The sequence below is a fragment of the Balaenoptera musculus genome, chromosome 11 (genome assembly GCF_009873245.2).
Source record: "Balaenoptera musculus isolate JJ_BM4_2016_0621 chromosome 11, mBalMus1.pri.v3, whole genome shotgun sequence".
NCBI classification, from domain to species: Eukaryota; Metazoa; Chordata; class Mammalia; order Artiodactyla; family Balaenopteridae; genus Balaenoptera; species Balaenoptera musculus.
The window spans coordinates 75,937,981-75,958,337 of NC_045795.1; the positions used below are offsets into that span (position 1 = coordinate 75,937,981).

The 20,357-nt window shown below is 47.4% G+C and overlaps 1 protein-coding gene across 4 annotated transcripts in view; it reads left to right on the top strand.

The window, feature by feature from the left end:
- Positions 1-1,238: 1,238 nt before the first annotated feature.
- The window catches only part of PTPRG (protein tyrosine phosphatase receptor type G), a 721,438-nt gene continuing 702,319 nt past the window's right edge, over positions 1,239-20,357 (top strand). For 2 of the 4 annotated variants that reach the window (XM_036869404.1, XM_036869405.1), the window contains exon 1: positions 1,239-2,031. In XM_036869404.1, the coding sequence (XP_036725299.1) occupies positions 1,947-2,031 (85 nt within the window). In that variant the 5' untranslated portion in view covers positions 1,239-1,946. Of the gene's footprint in view, positions 2,032-3,984; positions 4,124-20,357 lie in introns of those variants that run through there. The other 2 variants (XM_036869402.1, XM_036869401.1) reach the window with 2 other exon arrangements.

Here is a 20,357-nt window from a genome sequence, read left to right on the forward strand (position 1 = left end):
GAAACAGCAGGGGCACGTTAAAAACAAGTCAAGATGGCTTTTAAACAGAGGCAGAAAAATTAGGCAAAAATTACAAATGGCTAATCACCTTGGCTCAATTACACGTTTAATCAGTAGCCCTCATCCCCCACTTTTAGCACCGGCGTAAGGGGGAAAAATAGGGCGCTTAGAAGTCTAAACGATAAAGATCTTTCTCACCAAGAGCCAAGGGACAAAACTCATTACAGATAAGCCCAGTCTTCCATTTCCCCCGGACGCCTCTCCACGATTGCTAAAGTGGTTGCCGCTCCCCGGGGTAGCTGCCAGGAAATCGGTCCTGCCCCGCGGCGCAGCTTTCACCCAGCCAGGGGCTAGAGGCGCACTTCCTGCACCCTCCCCACCAGCAGGCTGTGGTGCGGGAACCTTCCCTCCTCCCGTGGAGCGGCGAGTTGGGAAAACTCCGCCACTGATCCACCGTGGCGCGGGGAAAGGGTGTGTGGGACTCGAAAGGGCTGGTTTTTGCAAGCCTAGGATCGATATTTCTCCCCTCCCCCACCTCTCCCTGGACGGGAACAAGACCAAAGGAAGCCCAAAAAGAAAAAAAAAAAAAGAAAGAAAGAAATTAAACCCCAACGCGGAGCCCGAGTGCGAAGGCCGCTTGGCTTTGTTTCCAGGCAGGGGCATTCGCCGGGATGGGGGCGCGAGCAGGGAGTGAGCAGGGGGCGGGCAGGGCGCGCCCCGCCGCGGTGCTGCCAGGGCGAAGAAACCCAACATGAAACCTCCTCGCCCTGTAAAGGCAGCAGGCCGCCCCCTCCTCTCCTCAAACCGGAGCCAGGGACCCCCAAGTCTCGGATACGCGAGCAACGCAGACGGGGGCGGGGGAAACCTCGCCAAGCCCGCTCGCAGCGCGGCGTCTTTAAGAACTCGCAGGACTGGAATCTGGCAGAGACTCGCCGGTCCCGAAGGCAGTCGCTCTCCTCCCTCTCTCCGAGACCCGTCCGGAGCGGCCCCCAGCCCCGAAACTGCCCCAGACGACTCTGCAGCACCCGGGGCTGCGGGCGGGGAGAACCGGGTTGTGGGACGCCTGCGAGGTGGGAGCCGAGTGCGGCTGCTTTAAGAGCGCGGGGCGCGCGCGCCCGCCCGCCGCCGGCAGCCCGGCTGCGCGCCCTGGGTCGCGCGCCACCGCCGCCGCGCGCCCCTTGCTCGCTCGCTCGCCGGCTTTAAAGTCTCTGCCAGGATCCATGCTCACATGTTACTTCCTGTATGGAGGCATGGCTAGTTTCCAGCCCCGCGCTCCCCGATCCTCCCCAGCTCGCGCCAGAGCCACAACTTTCAGGAGCATGGACTGAAGGCGCCCTCGCCCCAGCGCCCCTCTGAGATCCTTTGTGTTTCCCTCGGTTTCCTCTGGCTGTTTCTATTTTGGGGGGCTCTTCGCTCCCCCCGCCTTTACCCTCCCCTTCCCCGCTCGCAAACATGCCTTCTTCCTTCCCCGGGCCCTGGAAGGAGCTGCCTGCCTGAAGCCCGGAGACGCAGCGCCGCGCTCAGCCCCGCCGCCGCCCGCCGGCTCTCGGGCTGCTCTGCCGACTCAAGTTGGGGATCCTCGGCTGCTCGCCGCCTTCGCCGCCGCCTGCGGTCCTTGCCTACCCCGGGCCCCAGGCATCACCGCCGCCCGCCGACTCCTCGCCCTGCCCGCTCGGCTCGCTCCTTTTTGAACGGAAAGCAGCCCTTCTCCGCCGAGGATCGTCCCCAGCGTGGCTCCGCGTTCTCGGTCACTTTTTGAGATTTTTCCGGGGGGCGCTCGGCGGCTTCCCGGATTCCAGGGGGACTCGGTCCGCCGAGCGCGGGGGCCCAGTAGAGCGGACTAGCAGGGGAAGAGCCCGGGCTTAGCGGAGGCTTACACCGAGGCAAGAACTTATTCAACAAGTTTACCCCCCCTGCTTTTTTCTTTTCGATGTGCGTTTTCGGACATGCGGAGGTTACTGGAACCGTGTTGGTGGATTTTGTTCCTGAAAATCACCAGTTCCGTGCTCCATTATGTCGTGTGCTTCCCCGGTGAGTGCCGGCCGCCGAGGGGACGCGGCCCTGGCCAGCGCGCGCGGGGGATGCGGAGTTGCCGCCGGGGCATGGAGCTCGGGTGCCCGTCCCGGGGACCCCGGAGAGGGTGGAGGGGGGTCGACGCCCGCGGAGGAGAGAGGGAGCCGCTCCGCTGGGTCTGGCGGCGTAATTAGGGAGGCTGGTGGTTGGGCAAGGTGGAAGCAGGGGCTGGTCGGGGAGGGGGACAGGGGCCGCAGGAGTCTGTCTCTCGCTCGGGTTTAGGGAGCCTGGGGGAGTCGGAGTCAGGAGAAAAGAAGACTCGTTCTGTTGACCCGCCGCTGTTCGGGAGAGCTAGTGCTCTGGGGCTGTTGGGGAGATTGGGGCCATGGGGAGTATGTCTCTGTGGGTTTGGGGGGCCCAGGGTGCGTCCGTCGCTCAGGCGAGGATTGAAGGGGTTCAGAAGGGGGGGGGCTTGATTTGCTGCTCCCTGACTCTTTGGAGAGGCTAGTGTTCGGGGACTGGAAGCTGGAGGCTGGCCGTGGCGGACTGGGGATGTTGGGAGCAGGGTGCATTCTGGTCTCGGGGGTCAGGGACGACCCTGGCTCGAAGCTGGGGCACGGGCTGAGCTTCGGTGCCGGCGCGATGGAGCCTTCCTGGGCGCGGGGGCCTGGGCGCGGTGGGAGGGCAGGGAGCAGGCGGTTTAGGGAAATTCGTGGCTCCCCCAGCCCGGGCCCGTGGCCCCTTTATCCCCCAACTCTGCTTGGCTGGGCTGCTCGGATCGGGGCGCGGGGGGGGGCGGGTCGGCGGCTGGGTTGCTGTTCGTGCCGGGGCAGATTTTTTTCTGTCTCGCGCCCTGCCTACCTTTATCTTTACCCTTTTGCAGGCTGTTCGCGGTTGGCAGACCCAGACCCGCTCCTTTCTGGTCGGGTTAAGACAGAAACAGTATTGGCCATTGATGAAGATAATAAATCACCGCACGTAGCGGTGTGCGGCTCGGCGACCCTCCACTTCCAGCCCTCCACCGGTCGACCCCCCCTTCCTCTTTCCACTAGGGGAGGGCAGAAGCCAGCCAGCTGTCTCCCTCTTTCTTCTTGTAGCCTCCCCTTTCCCCCCAGGCTGCAGCCCCGAGCTCCCTTCGGTCTGTCCGGCCCCCTCCCCCAGGCGGAGGCCTCGTCCTGTGCTCTAGTCGGGGAAGGGGTGGGAAGAAGGGAGCGATTCGTTTTTCATCCTTTGCTCTCCTAAGGACAGGGACCCCCCCCCCCTTCGTTTTTCTGCCTTCTCATCCACCAGCTCCTGGATATTCGGAGGAGGGTGCGATCCAGAAAAAAAGGAATCTGCGCCCGATGTTTCTGCTCCCCCTTGTCATAGCCGTCTGTCCCCGGGTGGCCCGAGCGCACGGTTTTGGTGCACCGGGTCTCCCAGCTCCGTCGTGCGCCCTGGAGGAGGTCGCGGGCGCTCTTGCTGCCCTCGGGGACTGGCAGCGAGTTTCCCCTTTGCAGGCACGGGGGTGGCCTCGAGGGGCAGAGAGGCAAAGCACTGTCTTTTTTTCGGGCACTTCGCATTTCCCTTTGCGCATTCTCCTGTCCCTGGAACCGCACGGAACTCCGGCCACAGCCCAGAACCCCAGCTCGGATGCCGAGCGAGGACGTGCGTTCACACTCACCCGAGGCCTGGGGTTTGCTCACCAGGGTCCTGCCTCCACTGGGACCTGGGGGCGGTGTGGACATTTACCCTTAAACATCTCCCTTGCTTCCCCAGTGCTCAGTATTTGTGTTAATCATTGCTCCTCCTAGACTTTTTTCTTTGTCGTGGACTTGCCGGCTGAGTGGGCTCAGGTGCACACTGGGGTTGAGCTTCGTAAGGGTCACGTTTTACTGGGGTGAGTGGGAGGCAGCAGGGGAGCAGCCTTACGAAATACGAGGAATTTCTAACTCCACTTCTGGCCTTCTCCTTACACTCGGGTGTGCAGTCAGTGGGCCAAGCCGCGATTTCTTTTTCCTGATGTCTGAGGAAGCCTTGAAATCCAAAATGGGACCACCAGTGATGCCGCTTGCGTCGGGCTGGGACAGTTTTCGTCTTCCGCATTTTCTATGCGTGCTCACGCTACGAGGTAAATAGCCCATTCCGTGGTTCGGGAGCCGAAGGGTGTCGGAAAGGGAAGGGGCAGTAGTGCGAGGCGCGGGTAAGGAGGGTTGTGGTTTGGGAAAGTGCGCCCGGAGAGGGTGCAGCAGCAGCCTTTGCAACCAAAGTTAAAATGTCAAGAGCCGGAGACGCCTGCTTTCCATTTTCCGAAACTGCCGCGACACTGCTGGACCTCAGGGGGCGCCCCCGAGCCACTCGTCAGGCTCCCGCCACCTCCACCCGCCTAGGTGCCGTGGGGCCGCGGTGGGATGAGGCTGGGGCTGGAGGCTGGGCCGCTGCAGATGCGCCTGGGAGCGGAGAGGCGGCCTCAGCTCCGCCCTGGTGCTCCTGGGCGGCTCTCAACCGCTGGGGACCCGAGTTCGCTTTGGGACGCCCCTTCTTGGCAGCCCTGACCTGGGAAGGCTTTATCTGGTTGACACGAGGGACAAAGATGCTTCTGGTGTTGGATTAGGGTCCTCCTTGTGACATCTTCACCAAAATCCCTTGTTGGTTATTTTGTTTGTTTCCTCTCAGAATCGTGCTAACTTTTCTGATACATTTGTTCTCAGCTCCTGTGAAAGATACAGGGTAACTTTAATTTGGAAGGGTTTTGCAAACATTACCCTGGCCTGAGTCTTTCCCCAGAGGATGGGAAACAGTGGCTTTTAGTCTCTCAACAACAGTATGGCAGGTGTGGGACCCGTGTCGCCATTAATGTTTCAACGGATGTTTCCATTTCCAGAGCACAAGTGTTATCAACATGATGTAGTGCATAGGACGTTGTTTTCTGACATCTAAAAAAAATATTATGGAAAAATTTATGAAAATGGAAAAATATAATGGGCCCCTGTGAACCCCCTACTCAGCTGTAACAGTTACAACTCAATTTTCCCTCTTCCATTGCCCACCCCATCCTCCCCAACACCTCATTATTTTAAAGCAAATCTTACACACAGTTCATTTAAGCATTGGGTGTATATGTTTCTAATCATTGAGAATTTAAGTGCCTCCAACAGCAAATAAATTATGTTATTTGGAAGGGTTAATTTAACATTTTGTGCATTTTACGTTCTTAAGCTATTCAGCAGAAACTAAATTTTTTTTTTTAATTGACTTCTCTTTCTGCCCTCAGAGTTGAAACCCTTCTCTTTGATTCTGATATGTTTTGTACAGTAATGACATTACATCTAGGAGGCTGATGTTGGAAACATTTCAGATGGGTAAGCTCTGCTGTGTACCTTGGATGTGTCAGAATCGGAGGATCTATGATTGATGTCCTGCGAATCTCCCTCTGAGCTGTCTCTTGGTGTATTTGCATGTACATGCTTTAGTCCTGATGGACATCCTTTATGGCCTTATTAGAAAAACGCAGAAGTAACATATTTGTAAGTCAGCAATCTTACTCTTCAGGGATGGGGTGAGAAACCATGCCCCCCCCCAGCCCCTTCTCCAAAGTGTCTTATTTGAAAATGGAGGATCTTTGTCCAGTCTTGAAACTTGGTCCCTCTAATGCAGTCATGGAATAAAATTTTCGATGTTTCCTTCTAAACAGTGTTCATATTACAGAGTTGATGAAGAATATTAGTACAAATAGGCATGACAGGACCTTTTGGAAGTAGGGAAGTTGCTGTTGCCACAGGCAGAATGGTTATTGGAAAGGTTGGCTGAAATGAGAAAAAGAACTAACCAGTTGTGAAGCTCTGGGCATCTCCCCTTAATTATGGACCCGTTTTCACAGAATAAAAGATAACATTGTTTAAATGAGGCAGTATGGGGAATGCTGATGATTTAACATAGCAAAATAAAACAAAAACCCTTTCTGATTCATCTTTCTATTCTGAAAAACTCCCAAGTTAATGTAGTATAATCAGTTACATATCACTGCACTAATTGAAATGAACTTTCTTGCCTTTTATGAAAGAGCATTTAAAATGCCCCAGAACAATTATTATTAGGGATCCCCTCCTACTTCCTTACCCCTCCCTCATTTTCCTGGAAACTTCTTGACCAAAAGGACAGTCTGGACACATTAGCCATACCTAGATGAGGAAAGCAATTAAGTGTTGCTAGTGCTTTGTTGCTTTACCGCTTTCCTTTTATGGTGAAAGGTGTTTTTTTTTTTTTTTTTTCTTTTAAATCTGAATATACCTTCAGCATTCTACTCAAAGCATGCAGGACAATGCAATGTCATTCCTAAGCAGGATAAAGTTGTAATATGGGTGTGCATTCTGAGTTTCAAGAATGAAAAAAAGTTGTGATTAACACTTTAATTCTAGGGCATATCTTTCATGTAGTCACATTTCATAAATCAGACTTTATGGGAGAAATTCAAAGCATCTGAAGTTATCTCAAAAGTGCTTGACCCCCCCCAGTAAGCTCTTAGTGGGCTTTGGTTATAGGTTGACCATTATCAGGTGAGGGGTGGTAATGAGCAAAGCTGCGTTTTTGGCTGGCTGTGTAAAGAATAAAAGGTCTGTGTATCTAACAATATAAAGGAAGCCAAGGAGATGTGCCCTGCCTCCACTTTTAGTTCTCCGTCTGAGCTTGATCTGGGCAAAGCTGGTAGCTACTGAGGGAGGGGCTCAGGAAAGTGAGAATGTTCTTCTGAGAATAGCCTGCCCCCAACAGGCGGTGAGAGCTGCTTGTGGAATTCCATGGGCCGTTGCTGAATTTGAACCAGACTGAGGTTGTCTTGGTACACATTAGGCCCTCAGTAAGTATTCCCAAATGATTAAACGGTCCCATACCTTTGTTTGCCTGTCTGAGAAATGGAAGTGACCATCTTGCTTGTAAAAGACCCAATTCCAGAACTGTGGCAGTGTTCTGTGCACTCAGAAGAGCAAATGCACATCTGTAAAAAAAGTTCTCTGTTACTGACTTTGCTTTGACTTTTTATTTTTTATTTGTTTACATGGAGTTCTAACCAAAAAAATCACTCCAAAAATGATGCATGTTTTTAAATACCGTTTACCTCTCCTTGCTTTTTTCGTACAATTCCTTTTTGTTTCAAATTTTCAAGACAAAGGAATTGTTAATGTCTCTTAAAAAAAAAAGTTTGGAAGTAATGTAGGTGAATTTCATTTTCAGAAAAGCCTGTGATGATTGAAATATGTAACTGATAAGTTTGTGGTTTTTTCCTATTATGAGAAGCACTGTGAGGTTTATCAGTGATGGCTGTGCAAGATCGCTTGAGGTAGCTAGAGGGCTTCATGAGCAGTTGTCTCCTTCTATAGGGACACCTATAATTGGAGGGGCCATTTCATCTGGTATGACTCGTAGCAAAATGTTTGGTGTTTTGACAGAAAAAATATATGATCTTTGTGAGTTGGTTTGCCAGGCCTATGCAGTCTCAAAATTTTTATGACTACAGCACTTGATATGATTATTTTTTAAAAAAACCATTGTAAAAAGTGCTCTTAGGGCTGGGTGGGGGAATGCCAGTCAGCTAACCAGGTTCCAGATGTGCCCGGTTTCTCTTTTCGGAGCCCCCTTAACTGAATTGGGTGGTGTTCCTGCTGCTCTTGGGGTGGAGGGTGGGAGGCAACTTCCACACTGAAGGAGGATCACTGCACTGTTTTATCTGCATATGAAAAGGAGAAATCTTTTAGGAGCCTAGAACTTGTTAATACTTTTTATTTCCTTTCTGAACCAGGTAGCTATGGAAAGTTGTTTAAAATGTATCAGAATATCATCTCGGGCCAATCGGCCTCTGCCATTACTAGCTGTGCTGCTTTAGACAAGTTACTTAACTTCTCTGTGCCTCACTTTTTTGCCCTCTCTTTCTCTGCAAATTGGCATAGTGATAGGACCCTGACTCCTAAGGTCTTCGTGAGGCTTGAATGAGAATGCATGCCAAAGGACTTAGCACAGTGCATGGTAAATAGTAAGTGCTCAATAAATTAACCATTTTTTGTGTGTGTGTGTTAGAGAGATTTGGGTAGGAATATAGAGAAAGAAGAAAATTGAACTGAAAAAGACAATTATATGTAAAAACAAAAACATTTTCAAAACTTATATAAACGTGCATGATGATTTTTGTGCCTGGATTTGTTCTTGAGGGCGAGGGAGGCTGGCATGAGAGCATCCCATGTATAATTAGTAAAATGGTTACATTTTGAGGTTTAAAGAAATGAGAAAGCCTCCGTGAAGTCTGAGATAACCTCCTTGCTCACATCGCAAAGGAGGTCTCCTCTTTCCCTGCTTAAAAGGTGAAAAATGTTTTCTGCAGGCTTAAAATGTACCATGCAAGATCCCTGTGTGGTGTTATCCTCTGTAGAAAGAGTTGCTTGGTCCTGCACCCTGGAATGCCCATCCCCCTTGTAAGGCCTGCTGTGCTGTGTGGTAACCAAGGAGGAATGGGTCTACCTTTGACTGTCATTTCTGGGTTTTAATTGTGTGCCACTAATGGGAAACAAACAGTAGTCTTTGGGTGTTGCTTTTATTTTGTACTTGTGTGACACTTGAACACACGTATGCCCTTGTCTCCATATCTTCATGGATTCAGACCTGCAGAGTATACAAGAGAGAACCACACACTGTGCGTGCAAAGCTCCTGCCCTCTAATCAGTTTTTTTGCAAACAGAAATCAGCATGATGGTTTTCTGACCAAACAACAAAATGATTTTAAACTACTCGACTTAGCTATTTTGGGGCTGTAGCAAAGTGACACAGTTGGCTGCGGAAATCTAGCAACTAAAAAAGAAGCAATGAAAGCATAGTTCATGGAATATGTAACACTTCCATGTAAGAAAATAGGACAACTGCTCTTATTTTTGGGTCTGTGATACTATTTTCTTAACAAGGAGAGGGAAGCAGGTAGTCAATTGATACTGCAGTGGGTATACTTTTGAGGAATTCATACGAGTTATTAGATGAATCCAAGAGGTGTTTGAATTCTGACACCATTGCAGCCACATGAATTCCACAGTGCACTTAAATCAGATAAACTCATCAATTTGGAATAATTTGGGTAGGAGACACAGCCATTAGCCATTTACCAAACATAAAAGCATAGTCCAGATTACTGAGGAAATGTCATCGACTTTTCAGGAGTCAAGTTAGTCACGAATCATCAGTAGGATTCATTTACAAAGCGATGGTTATTTATAAAAAATGAGTTCTGTTCATTTTTTAAAATATATCATTTTTCCTGAAGTGTTTCAATTCAGTGAGTGTGGAGGTTAAGAGCCATAGTCTTGGCCTTGGCTATGTCACTGGGTAGCTGGCATTTCACTATGTCACTGGGCAAATTCCTCAACATCCTGTGGAAGTGGGGTTGAGTGGTAGTGGGGGTCTGGGAGACCTCAGAGGTCCAGGTTGAAATTCTTGATCTGTTGTAGCAGTGTTATGTTGAGCAAATGGGCCTCATTTTTTGAATCTCTAAAATGGGAACAATGGTTGTAAGAGCCCATACTCACCAAGCACTTGCCATGATCTAGCTGCTGTGTCTGAGCTTCTTACATGCCTTTAATCCTCTCTGGAAGAAACCGTGAGTATCCTTACTTTAGGATGAGGAAACTAAACCCAAAAGGAGGTTGTCACTTGTTCAAGGTCACCTTTGTTGGGGGGGTAGGTAAAATATGTCTCTCTAGTTGTCTCTCAGAATTATTTTGAGTCAGGGACTTCCCTGGTGGTGCAGTGGTTAAGAATTTGCCTGCCAGTGCAGGGGACACAGGTTCGATCCCCGGTCTGGGAAGATCCCACATTCTGAGGAGCAACTAAACCCGTGCGCCACAGCTACTTAGCCTGTGCTCTAGAGCCCGCGAGCCACAACTACTGAGCCCGCGTGCCTAGAGCCCGTGTTCTGCAACAAGAGAAGCCACCGCAATGAGAAGCCTGCGCACCGCAACAAAGAGTAGTCCCCGCTCGCCGGGAAAGCCCGCGCGAAGCAAGGAGGACCCAAAGCAGACAAAGATAAATAAATAAATAAATAAATGGGGGGGGAAAAAAAAAAGAATTATTTCGAGTCAGAATGGTTGCTGTTCATTTGGAAGGTGTTTTTCCTAATTGCACAGGAAGGCCGGTTAAAAGACAGACCCAGCCGTTTGTATTTGACACTACTATTCCCATATAAGCAAGTACCATAAACACTGGGTGAAATAAAGGTGTTTTCCTGTACTTGCTACAATTAAATAAGGAAGTAAGGCAATTACTATAGCATTTTATTTGGTTACATTGAAGAGGTGACCTTTCTGCAAATTACTTTAGCTTCTGAATAAGCTGATAATAACTGTGAATAGAGTGAGTTTGCTGTTGGTGAGTTTTTCTGAATCCTCTTCAAAAAGATCTAAATTCATTTAGTTTATAATTTGAGAACTTTCGTCTGGGGCGTTGAATATGGTTATGTTATAATAATGGGTTATTATTGTCATCCCATGTATCATTTGAGTGTGGCCTGCAGGCTCTGAATTATGACTCAAGGAAAATGTCTTAAGGGAGTTGTGCTTGGCACGAGATGGTTTGGGTTCTGGATTTTTTCTCTGGAGTTTAGAACTAGCCATGGAAGCCCACCAAGCCAGCTGTGGGATCTGGGCAAGAGCCTCAGTTTCTTTGGGGTTGTTTTCCTCACCCTTAACTAAATGGCTTCTAAAATTCTTCCGGAATTTTTAGGGATTGTTGATTACACACTGGGTGGTTTGGGAGGTTGTGGCCTTTCTGCAATACACAACTCAGATTCCCAGCCCATATTGTAATGTGATTTGTGAGGGGTCCTTCCGGTTAGCTTTACTCTGAGAGTTTGCTTTTTAAGGCGTTAAGAACCCTTTGATTATTTCGCAAACCCTGCTGCACAATATCCCGGGCGAGTTAACAAACAAGGTAGTGAGTGGATCTTGGTTAATGAAATGCCTGTAAGCTATTTTTTTTTTTAAACAGGAAACCTGATTTCTCCTGGAGTCCAGGTTAAAAAAGAAAAAAGGAAGTTTGCTCATGCCAATGAAGTTATGCCTGGATTTTAAAACTATTGAATGTGATTTAGGATTGGGATGGTGGTGGCAGGATTCTTTATCTAAAAAGAAATCCCCAAGGTAGTTCCTGAGCTTACTCTGGAAAAGAGGAATGGAGAAAGGACAGTCATTCGGGTTATTTGGAGCTGTGCAGGGGACCTCTGGCCAGCAGGTGCTCTGTTTGGCCATATTGTGTTGAAAAAAAGTTGAATTAAAAAACGGGGCATTTCTCATTCATGTCATCAAGTGTATCCTGAATGCCTGCAGCGTGCCAGGCACTGGGGAGACAGTGGTGACCAAAACGGATGGAGACTCCTGCCCTCATGGGGGCTTCTCATAAACGTCTGCGCAACTCCTGGAAAACTGGAAGGGATAGCAACGTAGGGCATGTGTCTTGCTGGGTGACAGCAGTAAGCTGGAATTAAATAGTGGCTGCCCCTTGAGCTGGGGCCCTCACCTGGCCCGCAGTGGTTATTTACAATTCTCAGCTGATCTCTGGAGGTGTTTGCCACCTGCATAGGTGATTTCTAGATTTCTACCCGAGGGACACTTTTTTTTTCTCTTTTTCTTTTTTTGCTGTTGTTTGTTTGGGGTTTTGATTGCCTGGATTGCTTGTGTGTGTATGTGTATGTGTGCGCATGCGCTAGCGCAACCACGTGCATCATTGGCTGATGAAGTGGCGCCCTTCCTCTGGGTCTGAAGTTCACCTCTCCTGGCTGTGTTGTTTTTTTGGCTCTGCACATAGCCTGCTGCTTGGATACTTCATAATAATGTGGCAGGTTTACTGCTGATCTAAATTGCTGTTGGCTTGTTCAATTTTAAAAAGTTTCTCATTTAAGAACTAGTGCCCTTGGTCACTTTCTTGTTACCAAACTCCCCAAGAAGGGCATGATATGGGGGGTAAGAGAGGGAAGGCCAGTGACCAATACAGTAGAATCTAGTAAATTAATACTGGAGATGTCACCTTAGTGGGTCCCTTGCCAAAGAGCTTAATTTTTTCATATAATCTCCCTGGTCTAATAATTTTTTGCATGTGACACATGTATGGATTTTTAATCTGTGTTGGAAATATCACGTATCTTAATTCATCCAACAACAACATAGGAAAACCTGAACTTTGGATGGAGTAGTGTGTCCAGCTTTTGGTATGGGCATTTGGAAGATTTGAGGAGGTAATTTCTTCACCCTAATTCCAGCACATGTTCTTTAAGTAGTCATTATAATATATGGTACATCTGTGTGAATTGTTCGTGTATGACTCAGAGCCTAATTAGGCTCTATGCCCTTTGAGGGCGAGACCTCAGTCCTTCCACCTGCTCAATCCTCAGTATCTAGGTGTTGGTAGTCATTTTTGAGCACTGAGAGAATGAGCAGCTAATGCTCTCTAGAACACTTACAGGACATTTTACAAGACAGTAATAATATCATTGTATGTGTTTTCCAGAAATGTCACATTGCATCCTCTTAAGAGACATGATATCCAAGGTCAACATCTTTCTTAAGAGAACTCAGAGTTTATATATATTGTCATGGTGTTTGAAGTCCATCTTTAAAAACGGAGAAGCTAAATTTGTACTTCCTATTACTGGTCACCAGGGTATCTATTGCTGAAAATGATATATTCTAATTAGGGGTCAGATGTCTCATGGGGCAGCAGGGTTAGGTTTTGATGGTCACAAACCTTTTTTTTTTTTCTCTCTTGTGGAATAATTTAGGCTAAATTCTGTGAATCTGGTGTTCATTTGCATCAGAAATGACCTTGGCTGTAGGGTCGATGCAGGAGAAGTAGGCGGTCTCATTTCTGCTTTGGTTGTCCTGGTGACGGTGACAGTGACACAAGGTAGGTAGAGGGCAGCAGAACTTGCTTGAGCTGACTGTAGAGCGTGAAGATGAATGTTGATCTGTTGCCTGGTAATGGCTTTGGGCAGGTTGGTCTAGGAGAAGGGCTTGCCTGAACTGACCATTTGGGCTTGCTTGACAGGTATCGGTTGACCATGTTGTCTACTGCCCTTGGTTAAACAGGTGTTAGCTGTGCATCATGTCAGTCCAAATGTGCTTAGGCATAAGTTAAGTTTCCCAGCACACATTGCTACTCGGTGCCTGCCCTCTTTTATTCGTCTCCCAGCCAGTTGTTTTCTCTTCCAAAACTAGTCATTTTCTCTGCTTACGTGTGTGCAGAGGCCACGTGTGGAGGGTGCGGAAAATCACTTGACAGTTTTAGGCATCAGCCCCTCATTTTCTCAATTGGTCAATTTGCGCAGAAACTGCTGAAATTATTTTATGTGATAGAGGGTGGGTGACTCTGGCATTAGAGTTCTTTCTGGACCTTTTTAGGATGTGCTTTTTAAAAGAAAAACGTCTCAGTTACTGCAGTGTATTAACTGATGTGAGGGACCTGCTGGTTCCTGAGGTTTGTGCCTTCACTCGAGATGCCGAGTCAAGGGAAAATTGATTTCTGGAGAAGCTGGGGGAACCGTAAGCACTCTGACCAGATAAACAAAGCAGTCTGTGGAAATAACTCTCAGATGCCTAGGGACCTTTAACAGGGTTTTGAGGAAATGAGACTTAAGATGGGTGGATTCAGATGAAAGAGGCCAGTGGCAAATGCATGTTTTTGGAATTGCACAGATCTGTCAGTCAAGTTAACTGGCTGAAGTTAGTGAATCTGAGCTTTGTCCTGTACTAACTTGGGTCTGTACCTACTTGATTGTTTTTCTCATCTGTAGAATGGGAGTTTCAATATCCTGGAGTCCTTGCGAACATGGAATGAGATCCTGTGCGCAAAGCACCAGGAAAGCATTAGGCGCATAGGACGGTATCAGTGGTACCTGTTTTTAATAGCTGTTGCTTAAGATTTATGAAAGAAGTGCTTGCATAACTATGCCCTCAGTTAACACCATGCAACCCTAAGAAAAGGTGGGAGGGCTAGAACTCGGGGAGAGCAGAGATCCCACAGTTAATGAAGTAGTGGGATCAGAATTTGAATTTGGCTTTTTGGATGATATTATGTTCCTTCTCTGCTGGCAGAGTAGGTGGTGGATGAATTAAGGCACACGTGACCACTCAGGAACATTGTCTATTGACGGAGATGTATTAAAAGGTCTATTAGGTTTTTTTTTTTTTTAAAGGAATTATGTGGTCCAGAATACATTTTACTTTATTTATTATTTTTATTTTTGGCTGTGTTGGGTCTTCGTTTCTGTGCGAGGGCTTTCTCCAGTTGCGGCGAGTGGGGGCCACTCTTCATCGCGGTGCGCGGGCCTCTCACCATCGCGGCCTCTCCTGTTGCGGAGCAGAGGCTCCAGACGCTCAGGCTCAGCAGCTGTGGCTCACGGGCCCAGTTGCTCCGCGGCATGTGGGATCCTCCTAGACCCGGGCTCGAACCCGTGTCCCCTGCATTGGCAGGCAGACTCTCAACCACTGAGCCACCAGGGAAGCCCCTATTAGGTTTTAATTTGCCCTAAATACCCCCTGCTTGAAGGATCAGGCTTAGGTTACCCTTGGTATTCTCATTACTGAAATTATCTGTGTGGGTAAGATGTACATGCCTTGCTGTATCTCTGTTAATGTGGGACCCTTCGCGTGCTCTGCGTGCATGCAGATAGAAACATTCAGTGAAAGTCTGTAGCACGTGTGTTTGTATTCTTCTTGCCCCTGTGTTTTTTTGCAGTTTTTCTACACAGGGATTGCAAATTGACATGTGAGGCCCTTCATCTTTACCCATAGCCATGGCAGACATTGCTAATTGATCACAGAACTCTTTCCTGCTAAGGCTTGCCGGAACTGGGGGTTAGAATCCTTTGTAAGAGTTGGCCTGGGAGAGGACTTTTGTGCCATCCCTGTGCTATACTGAGACATGTTAGTCAACCTGTGAAAATAGCATTTAGAGAGGCATATCCAAGGGGCTTTTATATCCTTGCAAATAGGTTTGCTGCTATACAGGCAATTTTTAAGCCATACAGCTATTTTGAAATTGACCTGAAACAGCAGGTATCAATAGCAAGTACCTGTGCAAAGGCTTCCTGATCCATGAAATTGATTTGGGCTCATACCTGATTCACATTCATTTATTCAGGGGGAAAAAAGTCCAGTCTCTTGATGGTGGTTACATCATATTCTAATGGGTAAGCTTTACTAATGGAGGTTTAGGGATCTAAAATTAGTTGCTTATTTTTTCATTTCTTCAAAGCCCAGAGGTTCTGCATCAGATGATGGCTCTTTTAGGACTGTTTATATTCCAAAGTGACACCTTTTTGAATTCTTAGCTGTTTAAGTAAGTGTTACATATGGGCTTGGTAACAACAGTTTTCAAAACTGTGACTGCCTAAATGGGCCCTTTCCCCCTGTTGTTTATACCTGGTAAAGTACCTTGTGTTTACTCTGAATACATTCGTTGTTACCTTTAGGGTAGCTTGTTTGTCAAAATTTGAGCTGTCCTCTGATCGGTATTATGTTTGATAAGGAAATTGGAGAGCAGGGATAAAAGGCAAAAGGAATTCTTTCGTGAAGCTGACATCAGATAAATTTGTGGTGTTGGTAATATACCAAGTACTTGGATGACATCAAGTGAGCCCATATTTGTTTCCTGGGTGTGGATTTTCCCCCTAAAGGTCCCTTCTAATGTTGAACCTTAGCTAATTTACTGTGAAATATCTGTAGAGCTGTGCTGTCCAGTATGGGAACCCCCAGCCATATGTGGCCATTGAGCACTTGGCATGTGACTTGTCCAAATTGAGATGTGTTTTAAGTGTAAAATACACACTGGATTTCCAAGACATATGGAAGAAGTATGTAAAATATCTCATTAAAATTTTACATTGTCTATTGAAATGATAATGTTTTAGATATATAGAGTTAAGTGGACTATATTAAGAGTAATATCACCTGTTTCTTTTTACTGTTTCATGTGACTGTCATAAAATTTAAAATTATATATGTGGCTCCCATTCGTGGCTTGCACTGTATTTTTATCGGATAGCGCCGGTTTAGGGCGCTCCTTCAGACCTTACCTGACATTTCACAAGAACATTTCATAACTGCAGTCCCCTGTGTGACAGCGATCACATTTTCCATCCCTGCCCCTTGAAAACACAGGACCAGGAGAGACCCTTGTCATTGATGGAGAGAGTTGCCTTCTGGGAGGCACAGGCACTAGGAAGCACTGGAGTCTGGGTGATATCAGGATAGAGGGCTGTGGCTTTGTTTGCCCATCTGTGAAATGGGTTAATAGTCCCTGCTCCACAAATTTGTTGAAGGAGTAAATGAGGTAAGTCATGGAAGGTGTTTGGCACAGGCCTGGCAAATAGGAAGCACTTGAGAATAATAGCCGTTATTGTTTTAGCTCCTGAGTGGGCATTTAGCAGAGCTCCTGGCTTCCATTTCTCCCCATTCTGGTTCCCGTTGGTGATGCCTTGTGGGACCTGTGGAGGGTTGCAGACAGGCCTGCATGCTTTTAAGACACCAGCCTCTGCTGCCTAGGAAATCCAGGACTGCGTAGAATACCTTGAGCATTCTGATTGCACTCTTGCTCAGCAATTCGAAAAGCAGAGGGGACCTTAGAGATCTTCGGAGATTGCCAGTGGCCTGCAGAAGTTCCCTGAGAAGAGTGCTAATGGGTCGTAGCGCCCATGCCCTCCTGCCAGGTGGAAGAGGCCGTAGAATCTTTCCTCACACAGTCTCCCAGGCCCGTGCATTTACTCTCCTGGGTATTTGGTTTTATTGCGGCCCAAGTTCCTGTTTCTGGCCGATCTCATACCAGATCCAAGCACTGAACTCTGGGTTATTACCAGGAAGTTGTCCAAGCTTTGCCACAGCTGTGGATTTGTTGAGATGGGTCGGGGGGTTGTCTCTGTGTTATTATAGTAGAGACACATCCAAAACATCTCTAGAGGATGTTTGATTCCTTCCTACAACAGAATGTTAAAATGAAAGGCTCTTCCAAGTAGAGTAGATATTCTGTACTTGCCAACCTGCTGCTGAATTTGGACGTGGAAGATAGGGAGAATGTGAGAGACATAACACACTTCTATCAGGAAGCTCAGGTCTGCCTACTAGGGTTTCTAGCCAGGGTCCTGTGTATCAGTGCACATCTGCAGGCCAAGAACTTGGGCGAGGGTGGCTGCTGCTGGGGAGGGAAGAAGCGAGTTGGCTGGGAAAATCCATCCCTGTTTAATTGTTCTTCAGGTTCTGGATGGGGCTGCTTCCTTCCCAGGGAACAATTGGCAGGGTGGACACATACCCTTTGTTTGGTGCAGCCGATAAGAATCTGGGTTTCAGTTTTAAGTTCTTTTATGAGGGATAAACAAGGATGTTGAAGTCTTCAAGTGAGGGTGTTGTTGGAGTGTCAGTGGGTCCTCAGGCCCCACCCTGAGCCTGCCTTGGAAACCCAGGGGAGGGGTGATGAGAGCAGCTGTGTGTGACCACGTGGGAAGGGGAAGAAAAGGAGCTCCCTGAGGACTTTCTCATTCTCTTTGGCAGAGCCAGATTTCAGAGTGACTCTTAAAGGAAAATAGTCCTCCAGACCTTTCTGTCCACACAGAGTTTTAGTATTTCTCTTGAGTTACCAAGGCAAATCCCTTTTTAGGGATGGTGTGATCGCCTGTGTCTGCTGCTACTGACAGCTGCCCCCCTCCCTGTCCTTTCACGAGGTCTGGGAATTTTATTCCTTGGTAGTGTTTCCTGCTTCAAGCCCTGATTCCTACGATGAACACCTCTGTGCCCAGCCAGTCTTGCAGGGAAGAGGGAGGGTGTCTGGAAATTCTGCTGTTACTCCTCCTGCAGGTGTGTCGCACTGTGGCGTGGCCATTGATTGAGCACCTACTATGAGCGTGGTGGGCCTCTTGCTAGGCGCTGGACACACCTTATCTGAAATTCATCCTTGTGCTTCCCAGGTGAGCACATGGAAGTTTTGCTTAATTAAGAAACTTACCCAGCATCAGATACTTTTGAAAGTGGTGGACCCAGGCTTCTGACTCCAAAGCCATCCATCTTTTTCCTAACAACATGGTACTTCTATTCATACATAGATGAATGTGCCGGCTTGGCACATCTTGTGAACTGCACTTACTGGACTGAACTCTGGGTACTTTTAAGACTGATAGCCGGGTTCTGAAAAGGGGAAAGGCCAGGTGATTGAAGACTGAAGGCCAAGTTGGACAGATGTCTAAATTCTTTCATACTTGGCCACTGTACGGGATCAAGGCTTTGTATGTATTCTGACATAAGGTTGATGAAATGCTAGAGTGCATTTTAAACTCTAAATGATATGTGTGTTAACAGAAGTAAGGGAAAAAAAGCCTTACTGGGTAAGTGTATTTTCTTCCTGTGGCCAAGAATAAAGTAAGGGACTTAAAGATTATTATTTTCTTTTGGCTACAGAAAACTTTCGGGAGCTCTTGGTAAGTTACCTTGGGTAACAGGATATAATTATACCTTTCGTCTGCAGAGGGCATGTTTGCAAGGTAGTGTGTGATTTGTACTGGTTTCTGGAGGTTTCCAAGTAGTTACAGAGAAGTAATGTCTTTGATGGGGGGAAAATATTTGTGCTTCCTTCATTGCTGTCTTAGCCCCGGAGCCGGGCAAACTCACGTTCTCGCACTCTGATTTCTCCAAGGCTTCAGGCTTGGTCTGCTCACGTGTTTTTGTCCATGATATTTTGGGCACTGTCTATAGCCAAGGAAACCATCATGTAGTCGGGGATGAATGCTTAACTTTTCCTTCTTGGTAGTGGGTACACTGGAAGGCCGAATCGGTGGACACTGTGAATAATGAACTCGCCTCACTGAGTTCTCTGCCAGTTCTGTCCTAAAGGAGCTGTTATAAATCTGGAGTCATCAGTTCCCGAGAGAAAGTTGCCAAGGTTTGTTTTCCTTCTTTCTTTCTTGCCACACCTGTTAATTAGTTCCAGACACTAGCTAATCAGACGGCAAGCATGAAAGCTCAGGGGTGAGAAGGAAGGTCAAACCAGCTTTGTCTCCACACAACCAAAGCCCTTGTTTTAATAGAAAGGGTTTGCAGCGTCCTTTTTCCTCTGCTCCCTGACGCTGTGTTTGAGTCATTTCTGAGTGCAGGCTGCACACAGCTGTGGGGCTTTTTGTCGGCTGTGATGTGAGACTTGTGCTTGGCAGTTTGGGAGCATGTGGCCACAAGAATGTGAGAGAGCAGTGAAGAATGCAAAGAGTAAACGAGAGCACCCAGAATTGCTTCTTTATTTTGGTGGTTGCTATATCCTTATCTTTTTGACCGGGAATGCTGAATATATAATATATTCATGTGTATTACAGTATGTCAATGATAAAAATTACAGGGGTAGCAATAGGATTGGGCAAAGTGGTAAGTTTTTTTAATGCATTATTTCTCATCACCTTGGAATGACTCTGAGACAGATACTCCTTCTCTAGTGGGGCAGAGAGACAGTAAGAGATGGAACTGTTTGGCCAAGACAGCGAACACAGCTAGGAAGAAGCCTAATTTGAACCCAAGGAGCCTTTGCTTATGTTTGACAAGAATGGGATCAGTGTTGAATTTAACCATGTCTTGGGTGAAACCATTGACTTCTGGACTTTACTTTTCCGGTCCATAGATACAGAAATGAAGGCCTGAGCTGTCCAGTGGGATGTTATGTTTTTTTTTAAACTTCAAAAGGTATCCTCTTGCATGTTATTGCAAGGCACATAATGGGTTCAAGTCAAATATTAGTGGAAACTTTACATGTATAGCACTTTGCTTGGTGTCATGCAGGTTCTAAAAATGTGTGCAAATTGGGGAAATAAAATGAAGGCCCCCAAAACCATATAATAAAATGCTGAAATACTGATTCAGTCCCTTAGTGTTCAGGAGCAATAGAGTAATGAGAAAGATACCTTTCTGGGAGTAGGTGTCCTATAAACCTTTGAAAGCCTGGCTCATGTCTTATATGTGCCCAGGGAACTCGTGAGCAGAGGCAGTAGTGAGCCAGTGAAGGTGGTTCACCAGTGGGCAAAGTCATGCAGTTCTGGGGCTTGGACCCATGTCTGCCTTGTATCTTAGCTGCTTCCTTATGGCATAAAGCCATTAGTGACTGTCAGCTTACAGGTGGACACTGCTGAGATTTGAGAGGCTCCCCGTGTTGGATACATTGGCCCTTGAATGCCAGGCAGAGGCATTTGGGCTTGATTTTGTTGTCTGGAGACCGTAAAATAGCACAGGGAAAGGCTGAGTGACTTTCTCATGGTGGTCTTGTATACTGAGTCTGTAGCGTTCTCTTGGTTTGTCATGGACTAGCTTTGTGTCTTTTCCTCA